Consider the following 20322-nt stretch of genomic DNA (forward strand, 5'->3'; position numbering starts at 1 on the left):
TGAGAAAGAGACATTCAACTTTGACCTTACTGTTGCGACCGTTGCAAAAAATAGAGCAGGTAACGTTGCTATTTTGACCAGGCTGCTGCATGCAGACTGCCGTTTTGATTATGCTTTTTCATAATGACAATGGCAAGTTGATGTTGGAGAGCAACAATAAAATGACCATGATTTAATATGTGCCAAAGCAGGTAAGATGATAGGGGACATTTAAACTGAGTTGGCAATACTTTTAAACATATTACCCCAATCATGACTAGCTCGGTTAGCAGAAATAAACATACAGGCTTTGTTGCCGGCAATACCTTTCAGATATAAAAGAAGTTGGCGGCATGCTAAAGTTGGTAACAAAACGTCTAGGTTTAAAAGGTGTATATGAGGGTGCTTGATTGTTTTCAGACTGTGAATGGCTCTCGTGGCTGTCTCAGACACTGTGTGAATGTGTGACTGCATGTGAATGTTTTTTGTATGGTGAGAGGCAATTCTGTATGTGTGCCTGTGTCATTGAGTGAGAGAGGAGAGAGAGTGTGTCTCTCTCTCATGCTGCATGTCCTCTTTGGGTTGGCTCAGTGAACGCAGACTAATATGCCCTGAATGTCCCCACTTATGAACACAGAGCTGCCTCACCTCCCCCTGATGCGGGAACAGTGTTTGTTTTGTTCTGTTGGAATACTGACGAGGGTGGGGGGGAGCTCTCAGAACCATTCACCCCTGTTGTCATGGCAGAGGCCTGACAGAGAGCCTTGGCCCTTCCGAGAAACACAAACTGATCTGAATCAGAGAGATTGGCGCAGATCCTGAGCACGAACGGCCACACACACACACACCGGCCCGCTCCGGACCCCAGGCTTCTATAGCCACCGGACCACCTTGTTCTCTCTGGACAGGAAGTCCTGGTCAGCCTCATTATAGTGTGCTGTGATGCCAAGGAGAGACAAAAACAGAACTTGTCACAACTCGTTTGTATTCATGGCCAATGGCGGTTAAACCCAGAGGAGAGTAGAGAGGGGAGTAACTTATTTTCAGCTTTAGTCTGGCCATTCTGAGATCACCACTTCCATAGCACCTCTCTGGTACCCACAATTACTCCCTCTTTGGGGTCTGGGAGATTGGGAAGCCCTGCAAAACACCTCAATCCAACTTATTTGGATTGAGGTGAGATTTGCCATACACAAAGGCTTCACACACTTGTTGAAAATCAGTTCTGAGAAAGGGAGTGAGAAAGATTGTGTTGTGGGGGTAGAAAGAAATCCCCTTAATTGTGTAGTGTAAGCACGTTAGAGCCTACCTGCTGTTTTAGGCGTAGAGTTTAGTTTACAAATCCCTCTTCCATACCAGCGTTTGACTAAATCTAAAATGGCAATTTTCGCATAATTAAATATACAGAGAAAAAATACACAGTAACAACAGATCTCTAAAATCTATTATTTGAAAGTAAAAGTGCCAATCAGTGGTATTAGTTTCCCACAGGGCAGCATTGTGTGCAACAGACAGAACAATATAATGATGCAACATAGTAGCCTGCTCACCATGCTGCTAGGATAAATACTGCAGAAGGGGATCATCTCAAAGTGACAGTCCTGAGGTTATTAACCATGAATCCTGCCAAACGTCCTTTCTAATGCACAACCTTCTGTCATTAGAAAATGTCCCTCAGAATACTCATTATAACACTATGGAAACCAGATCTGAAGTAGTTTAAACCACACGCATACAAATGTAGACCATGTATGCGTTCAGAATAGTTTTGAGGGATTGACTGCCTTAGTCTACCCTCAATCACCCAGAAAGGACATGCGACTGGGAAGCTACTGCCCCCTGCTGTTCACAATATTTGCTTAATGTCGGTAGGCTTGGATCTTCCCTTGAGGAAATCCTTTACACACACACACACACACACACACACACACACACACACACACACACACACACACACACACACACACACACACACACACACACACACACACACACACACACACACACACATATAAACTCAGCAAAAAAAGAAACGTCCTCTCACTGTCAACTGCGTTTATTTTCAGCAAACTTAACATGTGTAAATATTTGTATGAACATAAAAAGATTCAACAACTGAGACATAAACTGAACAAGTTCCACAGACGTGACTAACAGAAATTGAATAATGTGTCCCTGAACAGAGGGGGGTCAAAGGGGGGGGTCAAAATCAAAAGTAACAGTCAGTATCTGGTGTGGCCACCAGCTGCATTAAGTACTGCAGTGCATCTCCTCCTCATGGACTGCACCAGATTTGCCAGTTCTTGTTGTGAGATGTTACCCCACTCTTCCACCAATGCACCTGCAAGTTCCCAGTCATTTCTGGGGGGAATGGCCCTAGCCCTCACCCTCCGATCCAACAGGTCCCAGACGTGCACAATGGGATTGAGATCTGGGCTCTTTGCTGGCCATGGCAGAACACTGACATTCCTGTTTTGCAGGAAATCACGCACAGAGTGAGCAGTATGGCTGGTAGTATTGTCATGCTGGAGGGTCATGTCAGGAAGAGCCTGCAGGAAGGGTACCACATGAGGGAGGAGGATGTCTTCTCTGTAACGCACAGCGTTGAGATTGCCTGCAATGACAACAAGCTAAGTCCGATGATTCTGTGACACACCGCCCCAGACCATGACGGACCCTCCACCTCCAAATCAATCCCGCTCCAGAGTACAGGCCTCGATGTAACGCTCATTCCTTCGACGATAAACGCGAATCTGACCATCACCCCTGGTGAGACAAAACCGCGAGTCGTCAGTGAAGAGCACTGTCTTAGGCAGTACGGACATTGCAATTTATTGCCCTGGCCACATCTGCAGTCCTTATGCATCCTTGCAGCATGCCTAAGGCACGTTCACGCAGATGAGCAGGGACCCTGGGCATCTTTCTTTTGGTGTTTTTCCAAGTCAGTAGAAAGGCCTCATTAGTGTCCTAAGTTTTCATAGCTGACCTTAACTGCCTACCGTCTGTAAGCTGTTAGTGTCTTAACGACCGTTCCACAGGTGCATGTTCATTAATTGTTTATGCTTCATTGAACGAGCAAGGAAACAGTGTTTAAACCCTTTACAATGAAGATCTGTGAAGTTATTTGGATTTTTACGAATTATCTTTGAACACTGAAAAAGGGATGTTTCTTTTTTTGCTGAGTTTATATTTGGTAAGAGGTAAAGGTTGGCGGTGTCACTGCTATTTCCCTCATTGACTGAAGTGATTACAACCTCGTCACAACCTTTTCCTCAGGTTGTGACGAGTGCCGTGGCATGGACCTTTAATGAGAGCAACAGAAACACTAACTTTCTCCCACATGAAACAAACAGACAACACCACATGTAAAGCACCAACCATCACCCCAACAACCCAAAGTTACAGTGAGATTCTATATTGTTTGGCAACAATAACCATATGAATTCTGCAGACCATGTATACAGTTGTTTTCACCATTGTTTTTAGTTTGTGTATGATACTGTCAACTTAATTGAAACAATAATGTACAAACAGGTTAAAACAGATACAGTATTTACTATTATTTGCCATAAAAATAACCATTTATAGTTCATTCTCAAAGGTCCCACAAATACTTATGCCCAAGCATGCAAACAAATAAGTAAAGATATTTTGCTGCGGTTGTCAATAATCAAAAATGACTTAGGTAATGTTGGCAATGTAGGAAGCAGAATAATTCATAGACATGTAAGTTTAGTTTATACAAAATTAGATAGAAGCCTTCATCGTTAGTTCATATGGCTGGCACCTGTAGAATCTCAATTTATCTAGTGGACTTCTTTATCAACAGTCACTGAAGAACACATTTGACACTTTATAATGGGTTATTCATGACTCGTGATAAGACAAAAACTGGCCAAGTAGTATCTGTACATTAGTACATTACTGGGTACAAATGAGCTATTACATAATTACATAAATGAATGGTAAGAAAGGGGAAAGAATATGCAAAAATCAATAAATATATATTTTGTTTATAACCCATGTGTTGCAGATAATGCTTGACCATAGACATGGCCAATGAAAATGTAAAAAGGCCAGGTTGCTTAGTTTAAAGAAACCCTGTCTGCTGTTTCTAAAGTAACAGAAGGGTGTCAGGGCGACAGACAGAGATGACGACATACAACGCAAATGTATATATAGATATATATTGACAATAGAGATTACATCAAGGGTACTCTTTAACAACACCTACCAATTAGCCTTTAAAAAATGAGAAACGGAGATACTTGTACACACTCCAAGTATTTGAATCAAATGGTGTAATGATCCCCCTTCATTAAAGGTACATACATGTACAGTACCATTTCAGTTGGGCACTGTCATTGGGAAGTGATAAGACTATGGTCCGAGACTTATATTGTTTGAGATTTGATATCAGTGTTCTAAACTTGACTTTGGGGCTGTTAATTGATGCAGTGTTCAGACTCCATAGTCTCTTCTACCTATTGGGAGCAGAGGTTACGTACAGTACTCCGCCCTGTCTCCGGATCAGTTGAATATGAACCTCAACATCAACAGAGATGATGAAATATGAACACAATTATCTTTTTTTTCTTTTTCAGGGCAGCTAAGTACCACTTTATCCATCAGAGGTTATATGTCACTACAATAATTATTATATTACAAAAAAGAAAATGAACAGTGCAAGTAAAACGTTTCCAGGCTCTCTTCGGGAGAGTGGAATCAGGCAAGGAGTCTTGGCAAGGGGGGGGCCATCCAAAGAAAACAGGGGGAGAATGGATAAGCTTGGGAGGATAGAGGACAGGGTGTAAGGGACCTGTGCAGGCCTGTGGGGCTGTCTCAGGGCTGTGACCGTAAGATGAGGTTCTCATGAAGTGCTCCGCTTGGTTCTGGAGTGCTGGATCAGCCACTGTAGTGTTATATCTGGAAATAAAATAACAGAAGTTTAAAATGCCATGAAATAAATAAGAAAACTGGAAATAACAAGTAATAAAGTCGTCAGATACTGACCAATGTTGTCCTTTTCCTTGCAAGAGATAGAGTAACAGCAGATCTCTCTGTCCTGGATGGCCGAGAGGTTCCTGTGGATCACAGAAGAGTCATGAGTATCACTCATTCTCAACACACACACACACACACACACACACACACACACACACACACACACACACACACACACACACACACACACACACACACACACACACACACACAGTTGGTGCTTACATCCTCTCAATCAGCTCTTTCTCATCAAGCGACCCAGGAAGATCTCTCTTGTTCCCCAAGACAAGAACCTGTGAGGGGGAAACAATATGGAGAGTTGGACAAAGTCAACGTAATATGAATATAGGCCATTTGGCAGACACTTTTATCCAAAGCTACTTAGTCATGAGTGCATACATGTTACATATGGGTGGTCCCAGGAATCGAACCCACTATCCTGCATGGCAAGCGCCATGCTCTACCAACTGACCACAACGAGGAAATTGAAGCAATTAGGCCTACTACTGTAGCTATTAGATCAGCAAGCTCTGTATGGGGTACTCACAGGAATACCCTGGAGCTGGGGCTTGTCCAACAAGTTGTGTAGTTCATTCTTAGAGGCCTCAATTTTCTCTGGGTCTGCTGCATCAACCATGTACCTTTAAAATGATACGGTTTCAAAAGTTTGAATAAATATCCTTATTTGAAGCGGGCAACCAATATAATTGACCACCCCCACCACCACAAGGGGTAGGAGACATGACTGAGTCAATGCTGTTACCCACACAATGGCACTGACTCCTCGGCAGTATCGCTCCCACATACTCCTGAATCGAGGCTGACCGCCGATATCCCACAGCTAGAAAAGCAAGGGATCAAAACATCAATACAGCCTTGATACTGTGAAGCTAATCAGTTTTAAACCTTTCACAATTAATAAAATAGCTTCAGTGAGTCACAGTCAATCCGAGAGCCCATCCAAGATCCCCCTAAATACTTAACTCTCCTCTCGCTGGAGCAACCAAGTGATGAATCAAGTATGACCATTAAGTGGCCTGACCTCTGTCCTTTGACCTGGCAGTGTACTGACCTTAATGGTGACGTTTCCCTTGGTGATTTTCCTCATGTTGAAGCCCACTGTGGGAATCATGTCTTCACTGAACTGGCCTGACTGCAAGGGGTTAAGAATAGAGCTGGGTTACAGATGAAGTTATATTAAATCATCTGGCAAATAGTGTTTGTAATATTGCTAGGACTTAAATTGTGAAATATGATCATGTCGCTCATAAAACTGACCCTAGTAATTTCATGAAAGGGACTTAAGAAATACGATTGAATGCACTGTGCACAAGTGAACTGTCAGGACATACACGTGTGTGATGGGGGACGATAGGCGAGTGTTGTCAGATTCCATGGGGTCACGGTGTGGTGGCACTACTGCATGCCTCATGTGCATGCTGTCGTTAAGCTAACAGAGCTAGGGTCATCATCACCGCTCGTACATGTCAGCAACCACACACGTTAGCTTCCTCGCTAAAGCCGACCTTTAAAATATGTCATCGAGACGTAGCTAGCTATATAAAATGGATATAACAACAGAAGCTAACGTTATCTAACTCCTGAGCTAGCAAGCGCTTGCATCGGTGGTGCACGAGCAGACATCTCGATCTGTTCCAACAACAAGGACACATCGTCCGTAGATTAAATGACAGTAAGAAATGATTGACCGTACCGCAATCACGTTTACGAAGGTTGTCTTTCCCGAATACTGTAGTCCCACCAAAGTCAACTCCATCTCCTCCTTCCAAAATAGTGCTTTAAACCAGTCAAGGAGCTTGTTGATCAACGCGATCATTTTGGGAGCGTTGTGATAGCACTGCTACTACTGGGAAAGGGAACCTGCTAGCCAGCTAGCTAACGTTAGTTACAAGTTGCCTAGCTAGCGCTATCTGACAACACAGTAACGTTACATACAGAACGAAAAGCGTGCCTATAATGAATACTCGCTAAATAATCCCGTTTTGCGCGGACGTGTTGGCTATATTATTTGAGGTATTTTTCAGTTATCCGCCTTGTTTACTATGCCTCTTCCCTCCCTGTCTGTATTTTCCAATAAGGGTTGTCCTTCCTCATTGAGTGGGATTTCAGAATCAGGCAGTGAGAGGAGTGCTCGATAAAGAGGGTGCTCAGCGCAAATGAGGCTCTGGCTTCACAAGACCTGCCCTCTGCTGGAGAGAAGGAACATTACCGTAGCTCTTGTGTATTTCTTTTCTGTTTTACCTATCACCATGTACACCTGGAAAAGCATCAAATAATAATACATGTATTTATCTACTATATGAATGTATTCTTCAGAATGTCAAGTGAACTGCAATTAGGTCTAATTAGAGCCAAGGACATTATGCATAATGCTTGTTTTTATTATCACGGTAACAAATATGGACAATATTATTACGAATGACTTTCAATCAAATTCGAACTGCATGGTGTGGTGAGTACCACATCACATGCCCATCAAAATGCCACAATCAATGTCACGGTCAAGAGGATGAGATGGCCACAGTGTGTGAGCAGAGTTCCAGGAGCTTATTCCCCCATGCGGAAATATCAAGTTTTAGCTGGGCTTTCTCTGTCACCACATGTCCCCGTAGTTCTAATGGTCTGGATAGGGACAGGGCTCTCTGAGCCACTGTCTGTGTTCCCCAGCTGCCTACTGTACTGAGCCAGGGTGAGGTACAGGAACTGGTACTGCTCACTGGTCTGGATCATACCACCCCTAAAAACACAGAGGCGGAGAGAGTGAGGGAGCAGCATCCCCAAACTACAACCATTTTTTTCATAACTCAAGATAATTATCAAATGCTGTGTTTGAACCAAGGTGCTCACTTGACAGTTTACGTGATAAGTAACAGAGTTTGGTTTAAATGTGCTTGTCACTTTAGTTTCAAGTTTTAGTGTCACGTGCACAAGTACAGTGAAATGCCTTTCTTGCAAACTCAAAGCCCAACAATACAATAGTCAATAACAGTGTATTACTAGAAATAAAGAAAAAACACGAGAAATAAGAATAATAAATATGAAATACGCAATTAAGTGAGTAAGCATACTATATACAGGAAATATTTAAAAAAAATCATTTTCAATACCATATTTACATGTGCAGGGATAGTGGAGTGATGGAGGTAGACATTAAGTTAGAATCAAGCTAAAAATATGTACACAGTCACATCTTTAAAAATGAACTTTATATGTACAATTTCAACATGAATAAAATCTTGACTAGGCAACAGGTTACTACCAAAAGCAGGGCGGATGGCCAAAGTGTGTAGTGGCTAGTACCTGTCGAGGCGTAGCTTACAGACGATCCCAAGCACATCAGCCTTACTAGTGTGTAGCAGCTGTAGGCATCCAATGCTGCTGGCGATGAAACAACCTGTTCTCCCAATCCCTGCACTGCAAGACAGAGCCCATGAGATCATGTCAAATAGAGCTGTAACGTTCAACCTTCTGTCATACAATGTATTTATACTTCAGTCTTTCTGATACAGTATCTGCCAGAAATACACAGTCCACATGTACACTATACTGTATATCACAACACAAACGGAATTCCATAGCATTCACCTTTGCCGTCAGTAAGTGAATTCCAGCCGTTCACCGTAAATCATTTCGGAGCCTAATTCTGACTGACATGGTATGTGAAAGGAGCCTCCCTAAGGTGTCGTAACGTATAAATCCTCTGGAAGGGAGATCCGTTCAAGTAGCCTAGGGCTATTTTCTTTTCAAGGACATTCTATCATACGTCATTGTTTGTTCTTTTCACATGTATTATATTGATAGCTAATGAGAACCAGTGTTAAGGGGTGTGCTAGTGGGACCTGCAGTGGACGATGGTGGGTCCTGGGCTGGGTATGGACTGCCTGTGTTCATCCACATCCACCACCAGTCTGAGCAGGGGCCCAGTGCAGTCTGGGGTCTGGTGGTCTGGCCATGTGGAGTACCAGTAGTGTCTCACCTGCCTGTTCTCTGAGCCCACCTGTCATACACATTGTTGTTAGTGAATTATTTGGTTCATTCATTCTTTCATTCATTCAATCATTCCTTCAGAAGTTCGGGATTTTTTTAACTGGTTTAACCCAGCGCTTTGACTGGCATTACTTCACACTTTACAGATGATAATAACCTACTATCTCACTTGTATAATCATATCTCGAATGGTGTAGCCGTCACATTCTTTCACAATGGACACTCTGACCTCAAATCTGCCATAGCTGCCGTCCTTCTCTGGCCAGTAAAGCTCGCACTTCTGAAAAACAGGACAGACTTTTTGTAGACTGTAGACCTAAACATCAATACGTCTGTCAACGGAAACCATTGATGAAAGCTTTGGAGGTGGGATAAAATTGACATATCCCTGTCACCTCGTTCTTCTCCTTTAGCTTGGTGATCATGACAACGGTGGCGGATCCCTCCTGCCACACCATCTCCCAGAAGTCATGCACTGTGTTGAGCATGGGTCCCTGGGTGGCGATGTAGGCACTGGGTGCACCGTTGTAACCCTGCGTGGGAGACAGCAAGAGTTGAGCCTGTGTCGTTCGTTTCCACTTTGACTTCCTGTGGGTTTCCTTGCTTGACAAGATACACCCACGTAAACCAACCGTATCACTCTTTACGGCAAGCTACAGTTGCTGCATCCATTTTTGGACTGATAAAGGAGTGATATGTAGGATTGATTTTTGAAGAATGTAACTTATAAATGCCTCATGAGCTTAGTTCAACTGTAGTACACTCTTAGAAGAAAGGGTCCAAAAGGGTTCTTCCGCTGTCCCCATAGGATAACCCTTTTTGGTTCTAGGTAGAACCCTTTTGGGTTCCATGTAGAACTCGCAGAGGAAAAGGTTATGCATGGAACCCAAAAGGGTTCTACCTGGAACCAAAAGTGTTCTACAGTACCTGGCACCAGAAATGGTTCTTCAAAGTGTTCTCCTATCGGGACAGCCGAAGAACCCTTTTAAGTTCTAGATAGCACCCAAAGTATAAGCTTGTTTTACTCCAATGTTTGTAAACAAAGTAAATGTACACATACACTGTATAGCCTCAAAACATGATTAAAACTATCATTTTTTATCTCATGGATGGTCAGCACTTGCATCCATAGCTCTGTCTATGAATTTGAGAATGGTTACATTTCTCCAGCCCCATCCCTCAGCTTTATTTGCAAAACAGTTCTGGCGAGTACGCTTTGTTATAGTTTCAACTGCTGATTGCCGCTTTAACATACACTGTGCAGTGTGTATTCTTGACTTTCTCCTCACCTTTTGTATTACTCTTACTTTAAGTTCGCATGACACAGTTGTGTCAAAAATGGATAAAAAAAGACGGTGGTTGTAATAATGCATGATTCTAACCTTTATGTAGTTTGCATTGATGTATCTCTCAGTACCCCCTTCCTCTGCTGCAGGGTTCCTCAGACACACACGGGTCTCAGGATCTGGGTAACATGATTATAGTGTTTACATTGCCTGGGTGCCAGCGTGTTTCAGCATTTATCAACTATTTCTTCACTTATGACTTAGGAACTCACTTGGCAGTATGGTCTTGTATCTGTCTTTTAAAGCGCGTCCTGGAATGTCCAGCTCTGCAGGGTTGACAAAGTTTGGAGGAATCTTCTGTTGGAAAGAATGGACAGGCTTAGGGTACACATTCCACTTGATCCTACATGCAGTCAATCTCTGCACGTACAGTTACAGTAGATATTAACCTGGTACTCTGAGTTCAGCCTGCTGGTCTCGTCAGATGCCTCCTGCAGCTGAGAGGGGGTCAGAGGGCGTGTTGAGGTCCTCAGCAGGTGGAGGAGGGTCTCTTTGGGGGTGGAGATGGAGCACAAGGGCTCTACCGCACCCAGGCTGAGACTGCTCACGTCCAGCACCAGGGACACATTGGAGCCCCGTCTGAGGATGTATGGAACCACAGAGAGGACAAAAGGTCAGGAACTCTGTTCAATAAATATAATGACAGTACTGTTTATTATCATGGATGTCTCTCTACCTCTCCTGGAGCTGGACTGGTTTGCGAGGAGCTGTGGCAGCAGGGCAGGGGAATGACTGTTCCTGGTCCACAGGTTGTGATGATGATGATGATGATGATGGGGATTCTACTGACTCATTCATGGTGGTGTGTGGAATGACTGGGAGGTTTAGAAGGATACCATACAACCATACTCCACTGACATCTGTTCATAGAGTGAAAACGGACCTGAGAGAGAGAGAGAGAGAGAGAGAGAGAGAGAGAGAGAGAGAGAGAGAGAGTAGTGAACTACATTTTGCATTAGCTTGGTGGTAGCTGAACTAAATTCGAATCTAGGTAGTCTTTTCAGTATAACTTTTTTTTTTGTCATGTAGTGTTGTAGCTACAGTAACTACTGGAAGTACACACTACTTTTTTTGGCTGAAGGAGCCAATCATTTCCAGCATCAAACCTGCCTAATGGTCACTTGAAATATTGGTTTCGTGTGATCTGTTCTTGCAATTTATAGTCTATGACAGGGATCATCAACTAGATTCAGCCAAAGGCCGATTTTTGCCTGAGTGGGCTGGAACATAATTACTAATCATTTGTAGACCACAAATTGACCGCAAGAAGCCCAAACCGATATAATAATTGACTAAAACGTTATAATTTTGTCACATCTGCTCCTGCAACGCCCTCTACTGCTCATCTTGTGTCGCCTTGATCTGCCGCCTCCCCCAGTGCACTTTCCCTCTCTCTCTCTCTGTGTGTGTGTGGGGGGGGGGGGGGTAGAGACAGGTGTGCTGGAGTCAGAGCAGATCTCCACCAGCTGCAACCTGTTCCATAATCAAGACCTCTAATACTAATACTCAGCCCTGCCACTTCCACGCTGCCAGATCGTAATCTCTGCTCAGTCAGTCTATGTTGCTAGCCGTTTGTTACTATTCAGATCCAGTTATCCTGTTGTACCTGTTTTCCTTGCCTGGTGCTGTTTTCCTCTCCGCTACAGTTCTGCTCACTCTGACTCTGGTCCCTGTCTCCAGTCCCACGTCTCGTCATCCTGCTACTCTGTCCTGGATTCCCCACTCTACTACTCCTTTGGATTCCCCTCTGGACCTGCTTGCCCTGTCTCTGGACCTGCTTACCCTGTCTTTTTTTTAACTTGGGGGGCCCAAATAAAATTACCCGCGGGCCGCCAGTTGGGGAACCCTGGTCTATGACATTTCAGATTTACATATGATAATTTTTCACAAAGTAGTTTGGATTTAGTGAAGTACTTTTTCACAGTAACTTTAGTTAAGTAAACAATATTTTTCGTAGGGGTAGCTCTAGTGTAGCTTAACTTCTGTCAGTGTGAAGTAATTGGTAGCTTGGTAAACTATCTTTTCAGAGTAGCTTCCCCAATATTAGAGAGGGATAGGGAGAGAGAGAGTATTAAAGACTGCTAGTGAATTGACCTGTTGACCTTTACTGCCCACCTCACTAATTCTGTGACAAACACACTCAGCCATTGTTTTTTTTCCTTCTCTCTGTTCAACTAGTCTACCCAGACCTCAAAACTGGCATAAATCACACACAATTTTAACATCTAAACTCTCCATGGATCTTGTAATTAACTATTCTATTTTGATCACAACTGTATTATACGTTTATTGCTATATCACATTATTCCTCATTATACCAACAGACCACAATAGCAATTCAATTCAGATGGAATTTGAAATATTTACCCTTATCAGTTCTTCTTGTCAAAAGTACAACAGCTAATGAAATATCTCACATCCCCTAAAACGGAGAAATAACATTCACAACACATGGCACTCAGTAGACAACACCCTTGACTAACAATTTCTGTTTCAGATCATCATTTCTTTCCCATCTCTTGTTGCCAAATTGTCGCGAAACTGGATCTATCCATACCTGAATCCTGGGCTGCCGATGTGTCAGAATAATCCAAAGCCAAATTAAATATCTGCCGTTGACATGAACCAACCAGGGCAAGAAGAAACTGGAAAGTGAGAGAGAGAAACAGAAAGAGAGAGAGAGAGGGGGAGAGAGAGATAGAGACAGTGAGAAATAGAGAGTGAGCAAGAACAGACGCGCAATCTTTTTGACACAGTGCCTCAGTATGTTAGTAGCTAGCCTCTTTGGCTTCAGGTGCACGTCTAAACGTGAGAGTGGCTGAAAAATCACTGAGAAGTTCCTGGAGGAAAGAGAGGCAGAGAATATTGTGAAGCTGAGCTGCTTTGGGAATAGGTGAATCAGTAGTCATTCCTCAATGACTCCAGGCTCAAGGCTGGCGCAAATGTGCATGTCAATAGTTGCCCATGATTTATTCATCATACTAACATTCTGTTTTGCATAAATGTTTGCACATAGTGTATTGGATTTGCTGATGAAGTCGTTGAAGCTGGATTGTATCAGACAAGTAAATTATGTTTAAAAAAACAATAGAGAAATACTCTCAGATACATAAATAGCTTTGAAATTGTATTTGATTTGAGCTCAAAAGCGTTTTTAAGATACTAAACACTTGACTATTGGAATACTAAATGATGAGGAGGTGATGTGGTCAATGATATGATTATTACTTATAGCACAACAAATAATACAGTAAGGAAGCTCAGAACATAACCAACCGTAAGCCTTGCTGCAATGATGGAAGAGCTGAAAGTATGCATCAGTTCATCTGTATGGGCTGACATACAGCATCAGACTGACCAGAGTCTTCCATGTTCTCGGCTAAAAGGTGGCGTTAACATGATGATGGGGGAAAACAATCTGTAGTCCACCTGCAGCCATACAGTACAGTATACTTATGCCTTTACTCTGGCTTGTGATTGTCGCTATCGCACTGAATGAGAAAGGCCTGGAAGATAACTCACCAGTGCAAGGGACTGCCAATCAAAGTTGGCCCTCAGAATCTCCTCTGTCCGTGAGTACTATGTGGCTGTGTGACGACCAGGGCCTCAGTCCAGATAAGCCATTACAGACACAGGCAGTCTTAACACTGGGCTCCTTGGCTTAAGGGAAGCTGATGAGAGCACTGTTTTTTTCTTTTACTTCTTCTACCTCTCCACGCTTCCTCTCTACTCACCCACTCACTCACTCTCTCATACTCTCAGTTCCGCACGCACGCACGCACACACACACACACACACACACACACACACACACAGATATTCAAGGCTGTATCACCCCTGCAGACTCAGTGCCACCGGCTTCTGTGTAACCTGGAAGGAGAGCGCACTAACCTCAAATCTGAATTTTAAGTTGACTGTTATTTTCTCTGCAGTTACAACATGCAAACAATGGACCAATATGCACAGTTACAGCAATACAACCATTGAGTGGATAATATGTCAAATGTGAGAGCCATATTGCAAGCATTTTCTAATCTCATCACAGTGTCTTGACAGTGCAAAAGTGAATAACAGTCACTGTGGGCGAAATGTCAGATGTTGTTTATGAAACTGTAGTGGAAATGAGCATTGATGTGATGGAAACTGCTGGGCGACAAATTGAATAACAGTGTTATTTGAATCATTTATTTAGCCTTTATTTAAGCAGGTAAGTCATTGAGAACACATGATCTTTTACAATAGCGATCTGATCTGTAACAACAATGTTGATTTAACACAAACATCAGTAATCTCACTGCAGAAATGTTTGGTACTTTCCTATTACGTGACGTTGATGTTGTTTTACCGCCGTGGATTGAGGGCATTTCAAGCGACAAGCTAGTCATAAATACCAAGATAAAGGAAAATGAGAGTATAACAGTAAGTTTATGGAAAACCATAGTAAAGGAAGGTCATAGTAACACGTTAGAGGTATTCATATCGGAGGTACAAGTTAATCCAAGTATGTGCCCAGTAAATCACATGAAACTTAGTGAGGGTGAATGAGCTTTCTGTGATAATGCTTAATTATAACATAAGATCTATGCATCAGCTGTACAGAGATCCCTGATGAGTAAGGCTTGTGGTGGTTGCTACGTGGGTGGGAGGCTGGTCAACAGGCCTGAGCCCGCTACTGAGGGTTTGAGCAAGCCACTTCCTGTCATGGCCATACATCACTTCCTGCTGTTAACAGACTGTTTTAGTCAGACTCAGCAATATTAGTCATCCATACCATCAACGTTAACATATACACCATAGTGTAAAAGTACATGTTTATCTCTTAAATATCTAGCTCTGTACAGTTGAATGGAGGTCCATGGCCATTGCATTATTTATCAGTCATGATGAGGAAATGAGTCCTCTCAGGACTTTCCACCCACACAGGCCAGGCAGCAACACTCTGAATGTGATGCGGATGTTTTATTTTTATTTGATTTCCCAATGATGACTACAGTAAGTCACACGCTAAGAGCACACACACTGTTCTAACCTTTGAAACATTCTTACACACAACTCTGCAAATAGTTGAAATAGTACATCTACAATGTGTTACAATTAGAAACATTAATATTTTGTCGAATGAAAAAGATTGAATTAGATCCACGTACTGTACTGTATGTTGGATAACAGTAATATTGTAGCCCACAAGGATTCATTACTAGAAAAAAAGAACACCCTTGCCTTTCTTACTAACACTCACAATTGTTTTACTTCTTACTGACACTGACTTTGATTTATTGAAGAAAAATGTACTCATTATGGCTGTGATATGTGGTTGTCTCACCTAGCTACCTTAAGATGAATGCACTGGCTGTAAGTCGCTCTGGATCTGACTAAAATGTAATGTAAACGTAATCAACAGCAGGTGGCACTGCCTGTCTGAATCGCTCATCGTTTTCTGCTTAGTTTTCACAATACTATATTCATAACCTGTTCCACACTACCGTCAATAGGACAAATCTAATAAAAAGTGAGGTTATGTAAATATGAATCAAATAGACAGTAACATTTTTACGTTTAACATTTATGTCATTTAGCAGACGCTCTTATCCAGAGCGACTTACAACAGTAGAATGTCATCAGTTGCTCTTCCGAGATGCGCTTGTTTTGTTTGAATTATAGTTGTCCAGCAGATGTCAGTTGAGTCATTTTATGTTGCATTTGACTTGCCTAGGAACACAACTAATGCTTTTGATTTGGTAAGGCTTTATTTCGATTTTCAGTTGAGGTACACATCATAGAGTACAGTCGGTGCATGTCTCCAATCAGAGAGAAGGGTGCTGATGCTTCTAGGGCTTCTGAAGTGTTCTTCACTCCACATAATCATTGAAAAAACAAACAACAAATGTCTCTTTGAGAAGTAATTTCCTGTTCAGAATTTCTGAGCACCGTGCAGTGGTTGCAGAATTCCCATCAGAAAACAAATTGTGTAATATCCCCAAGGATACAAGTCCCTGCCTGAGATGGTCCAGAGAATAAGTCATACTTAAATTCTAGGCCTGGAAAAAGTTTGGTGCATTGATCGGATTTGATTACATTTTTAATGTAAGAAATATCCAACCTTTTCTAGGGTTACACATGCACACTTGCATGTACTTGATGATGAGTAGCAGTTGTTTTGTAGTCAAACTCTGACAATCAAAATAGGTTATGGAACACAATTTCTATGTCTTTGCTGACCACAAGGCATAAGATGTTCATTTAACTTGTCCTGGGGAACATAGTTTTCATCAAGTTGAACAGAAAAGGCTCCTCCCAGAACCCTGCTTCTCTACAGCACGCCTCCTGGTAGATAAAGAGAGAGAGCATGACGGGGAGCTGCTCTGCACTGAGGGCCTGGGATGTGAAAGCTTCCAGATGCATGAGGAGGGGAGTTTTGGGGGGAGTCCTAAGGGGCAGAACACAGGGAATTAGAGCCCAGAGCTGAAGTCATACTCAGCTGTAGCCAGAAGACACTCCACCCCAAAATCTGCCTGTACTTCTGCACCATGGTCACCAAGGCAACAGACAGGCCAGAGAACAGAGAGGACAGCAGCAGAGTCCAGGGCCAGACATCCAGAAGCTCCATGCTGCATACACAGACAGACGGAACTGAAGCAGTCAGGCATCACCATAGTTTCCAGGGCTAACACCTGTAAGTCTCTAATGGGCGTTTACTTTAATTCATACTGTAATAAATTACGCAGTATGAACCTCTTAGTGTCTAATTGCAAAATACATCTCATGTCTCTCTGAGGTGATGATATTGCAGAGCACAGCAGTGTACCCAGGTCGCTGGGGTGAAAGGCAAACACCCTATTCATCGCACCAATAGCAATAAGTCACTTGGTGGGAATTGTTAAGTGTCTCATAGGATGAGGATCGCTACAATATAATAAGCAGGATGGAACACTTCCAAAAAGAGTGTGTCTGCACTTCATGGCAGTCTCTATGGGGGTGCCACAGGGTTCAATTCTCGGGCCGACTCTTTTCTCTGCATATATCAATGATGTCGCTCTTGCTGCGGGTGAATCTTTGATCCACCTCTACGCAGATGACACCATTCTGTATACATCTGGCCCTTCTTTGGACACTGAGTTAACAAACCTCCAAACGAGCTTCAACGCCATACAACACTCCTTCCGTGGCCTCCAACTGCTCTTAAATGCTAGTAAAACTAAATGCATGCTCTTCAACCGATCACTGCCCACACCCGCCCGCACGACTAGCATCACTACTCTGGACGGTTCTGACTTAGAATATGTAGACAACTACAAATACCTAGATGTCTGGCTAGACTGTAAACTCTCCTTCCAGACTCACATCAAACATCTCCAATCCAAAGTTAAATCTAGAATCAGCTTCCTATTTCGCAACAAAGCCTCCTTCACTCACGCTGCCAAACATACCCTCGTAAAACTGACTATCCTACCAATCCTTGACTTTGGTGATGTCATTTACAAAATAGCCTCCAACACTCTACTCAACAAATTGGATGCAGTCTGTCACAGTGCCATCCGTTTGTCACCAAAGCCCCATATACTACCCACCAATGTGACCTGTATGCTCTCGTTGGCTAGTCCTCGCTACATATTCGTTGCCAAACCCACTTGCTCCAGGTCATCTATAAGTCTTTGCTAGGTAAAGCTCCGCCTTATCTCAGCTCACCGGTCACCATGGCAACACCCACCCATAGCACGCGCTCCAGCAGGTATATTTCACTGGTCATCCCCAAAGCCAACACATCATTTGGCTGCCTTTCCTTCCAGTTCTCTGCTGCCAATCACTGGAACGAACTGCAAAAATCACTGAAGTTGGAGACTTATATCTCCCTCTCTAACTTTAAGCGTCAGCTGTCAGAGCAGCTTACCGATCGCTGCAGCTGTACACAGCACATCTGTAAATAGCCCATCCAACCAACTACCTCATCCCCATATCTGTTTTTGTTTTTCTGCTCTTTTGCACACCAGTATTTCTACTCGCACATCCTCATCTGCACATATATCACTCCAGTGTAAATTGCTAAATTGTAATTACTTCGCCACTATTGGCCTATTTATTGCCTTACCTCCTTCCTTCATTTGCACACACTGTATACAGATTTTTCTATTGTGTTATTGACTGTATGATTGTTTATCCCATGTGTAACTCTGTGTTGTTTTTGTCGCACTGCATTGCTTTGTCTTGGCCAGGTCGCAGTTGTAAATGAGAACTTGTTCTCAACTGGCTTACCTTGTCAAATAAAGGTGAAATAAATAAAAAATTGGTTACCATGCCAAAGTTGATGGTTGTATGATTTTATGTTTTTGTAATGGACAATAAAATCATCCTTATCTCCACCCATGTAAACACTGTCATTCAGAATGTTTACTCACACTTGGACATGTAAAACTAGCCTCTATGTCACTTTGAAAGAATTGTTAATTTGACCCCATTCATAACAATCAAACATACTGAGCTTTGTTCAATATCAACAAGCTCTTAGAAAGTAATCTGAGATTGGACTTAATCTTCTTGCTCAAGCTCAACCATGGCTTGGGTCAGGCCAAAGGGGCACAGGCAGCCCTGGGGTGTGTTTACCTGTACCATAGCTCACCATGACTTCAGAACTGGGCTCTAGATCCCTGAAAAGTGTGGATCTCCAGAGCTCTCCTCTGGCCATCTGAAGCCTGTCATAGGCCTGCTGAATCCAGTCAAGACCAAGGCGGGTATGATGCTGGAGAACTAGGGATACATCTACGGTGAACATCTGTAACACCCCAGGAGAGGTTGAGGGAATGCCTAATGCCTTTATGTTGTTGTCTTGTCCATTCATCACTTTGCTAAGACCTCTGAGATAGTAGGCTGAGATAAACTCACAGAAAGTGGTGTTATTGAATAAAGACAAAGTGAAGCTGCTAGTGCTTATTCAAGCGTTGTAGTGGCATGTACTTTTGATATCAAACTGCATCTGCAACCAAGATAGCTGTGTCCTAGAAAAACCGAATTCAGAAAGGCCTGGTCGAGTCATCCTTTAGCCCTGCATGAAAGATAACAGGGAAGATTATGACAGAGAAAAACAAGCTAAGTGCGAGTTCGTGACATGTTGTTGTTGTGTTCCATCACTGAAAAATGAATGTATCTGATTTGGATTAATTCAGATGTAGCTCTGATTAACGAGTTGTGGTTTCTGCTCTTATTTAGCCAGGGAGAAATGTCTCTTCCCCTATGGCAGGACAGCTAGGGCGGATCCATGGACAAGTCCTCATAAATTACTCTACTTAATGTGTGAGAAAAACTACTCCTACCTCCATTAAGTTGCTAAAACACATTGTATAGAGAGGGATGGATACCAGGGTGTGTATTTGAGGTACAGCACATTGCGGAGAGATCCTTTCTGTGGAGGTTAACGTCATGAAATGATGCAATCCTCTTCTCAGCTGGTAGTAATATTGTACATTTCCTGTAAGTAAGTCGTAGTTGTTTTGAAAGCTTTTCTCTCAGGCAAGGTTTCTCAGAACGACTCCAATACTTGTTCTCCCTGTGGCATTATAGTCACGGAGCACATTCTGGAAGAAGGGCTTTTGGGAGGGTTCAGGATCAGCTTATCAGGTCTCAGCTTTCAGTTCATTCTGCAGACCTGTGCATACCGAGCTACTGACCATGGACAGCTGGAGTGTTTGGTTGCTATGTGTATGTGAGGGACTTGGCCCCACTTCTCTGGTCTAATGAAGTTTTAAGGAGCTCAGCGGTCCACACCCTCTATGGCTCTAGTGACGCAAAAAAAAATGAAATTAACCTTTCCTGTGAACACCCCAATATGACTGGTACCTACCGCATGTGTAATTCATGAACGGAATGTTAACCACTAGAATGAATGACAGCAAACATCACATGCTCAAATCTGTTGTTTTTCTGCAGTGCAAACTCCTGTCTCTCATAGACTCATACTGGGTATGTTTTCATGAAATAGTATTGAGATAATGTA

General features: G+C 42.8%; 2 protein-coding genes across 5 annotated transcripts; both read right to left on the minus strand.

Annotated features, from left to right (window-relative positions):
* Positions 1–3514: 3514 nt before the first annotated feature.
* LOC115165970 (ADP-ribosylation factor-like protein 8A) lies at positions 3515–7144 on the minus strand. Its single transcript, XM_029719533.1, has 7 exons — positions 6698–7144; positions 6056–6136; positions 5751–5824; positions 5531–5624; positions 5209–5276; positions 4993–5063; positions 3515–4905 (listed from the first exon to the last, which is right to left on the minus strand). Exons 1-7 carry the CDS (start codon positions 6818–6820, stop codon positions 4850–4852), a joined length of 567 nt encoding a protein of 188 aa, XP_029575393.1. The 5' UTR covers positions 6821–7144; the 3' UTR covers positions 3515–4849.
* A 218-nt stretch (positions 7145–7362) lies between these two features.
* LOC115165968 (tyrosine-protein phosphatase non-receptor type 7) lies at positions 7363–14001 on the minus strand. 4 transcript variants are annotated; one of them, XM_029719531.1, is made up of 12 exons: positions 13860–14001; positions 12895–12982; positions 12705–12759; positions 11014–11220; positions 10727–10916; positions 10550–10634; positions 10374–10456; positions 9387–9524; positions 9161–9271; positions 8844–9001; positions 8305–8418; positions 7363–7741 (listed from the first exon to the last, which is right to left on the minus strand). In XM_029719531.1, the coding sequence occupies exons 4-12, from the start codon at positions 11133–11135 to the stop codon at positions 7573–7575; spliced, it is 1170 nt and encodes a 389-aa protein (XP_029575391.1). In that variant the 5' UTR covers positions 11136–11220; positions 12705–12759; positions 12895–12982; positions 13860–14001; the 3' UTR covers positions 7363–7572. The 4 variants fall into 4 exon arrangements, with proteins under 4 accessions (XP_029575391.1, XP_029575389.1, XP_029575392.1 ...); XM_029719529.1 differs by lacking the exon at positions 12705–12759; XM_029719532.1 differs by lacking the exons at positions 12705–12759; positions 12895–12982.
* Positions 14002–20322: the final 6321 nt, after the last annotated feature.

This window comes from Salmo trutta, chromosome 28, assembly GCF_901001165.1.
Source record: "Salmo trutta chromosome 28, fSalTru1.1, whole genome shotgun sequence".
NCBI lineage: Eukaryota > Metazoa > Chordata > Actinopteri > Salmoniformes > Salmonidae > Salmo > Salmo trutta.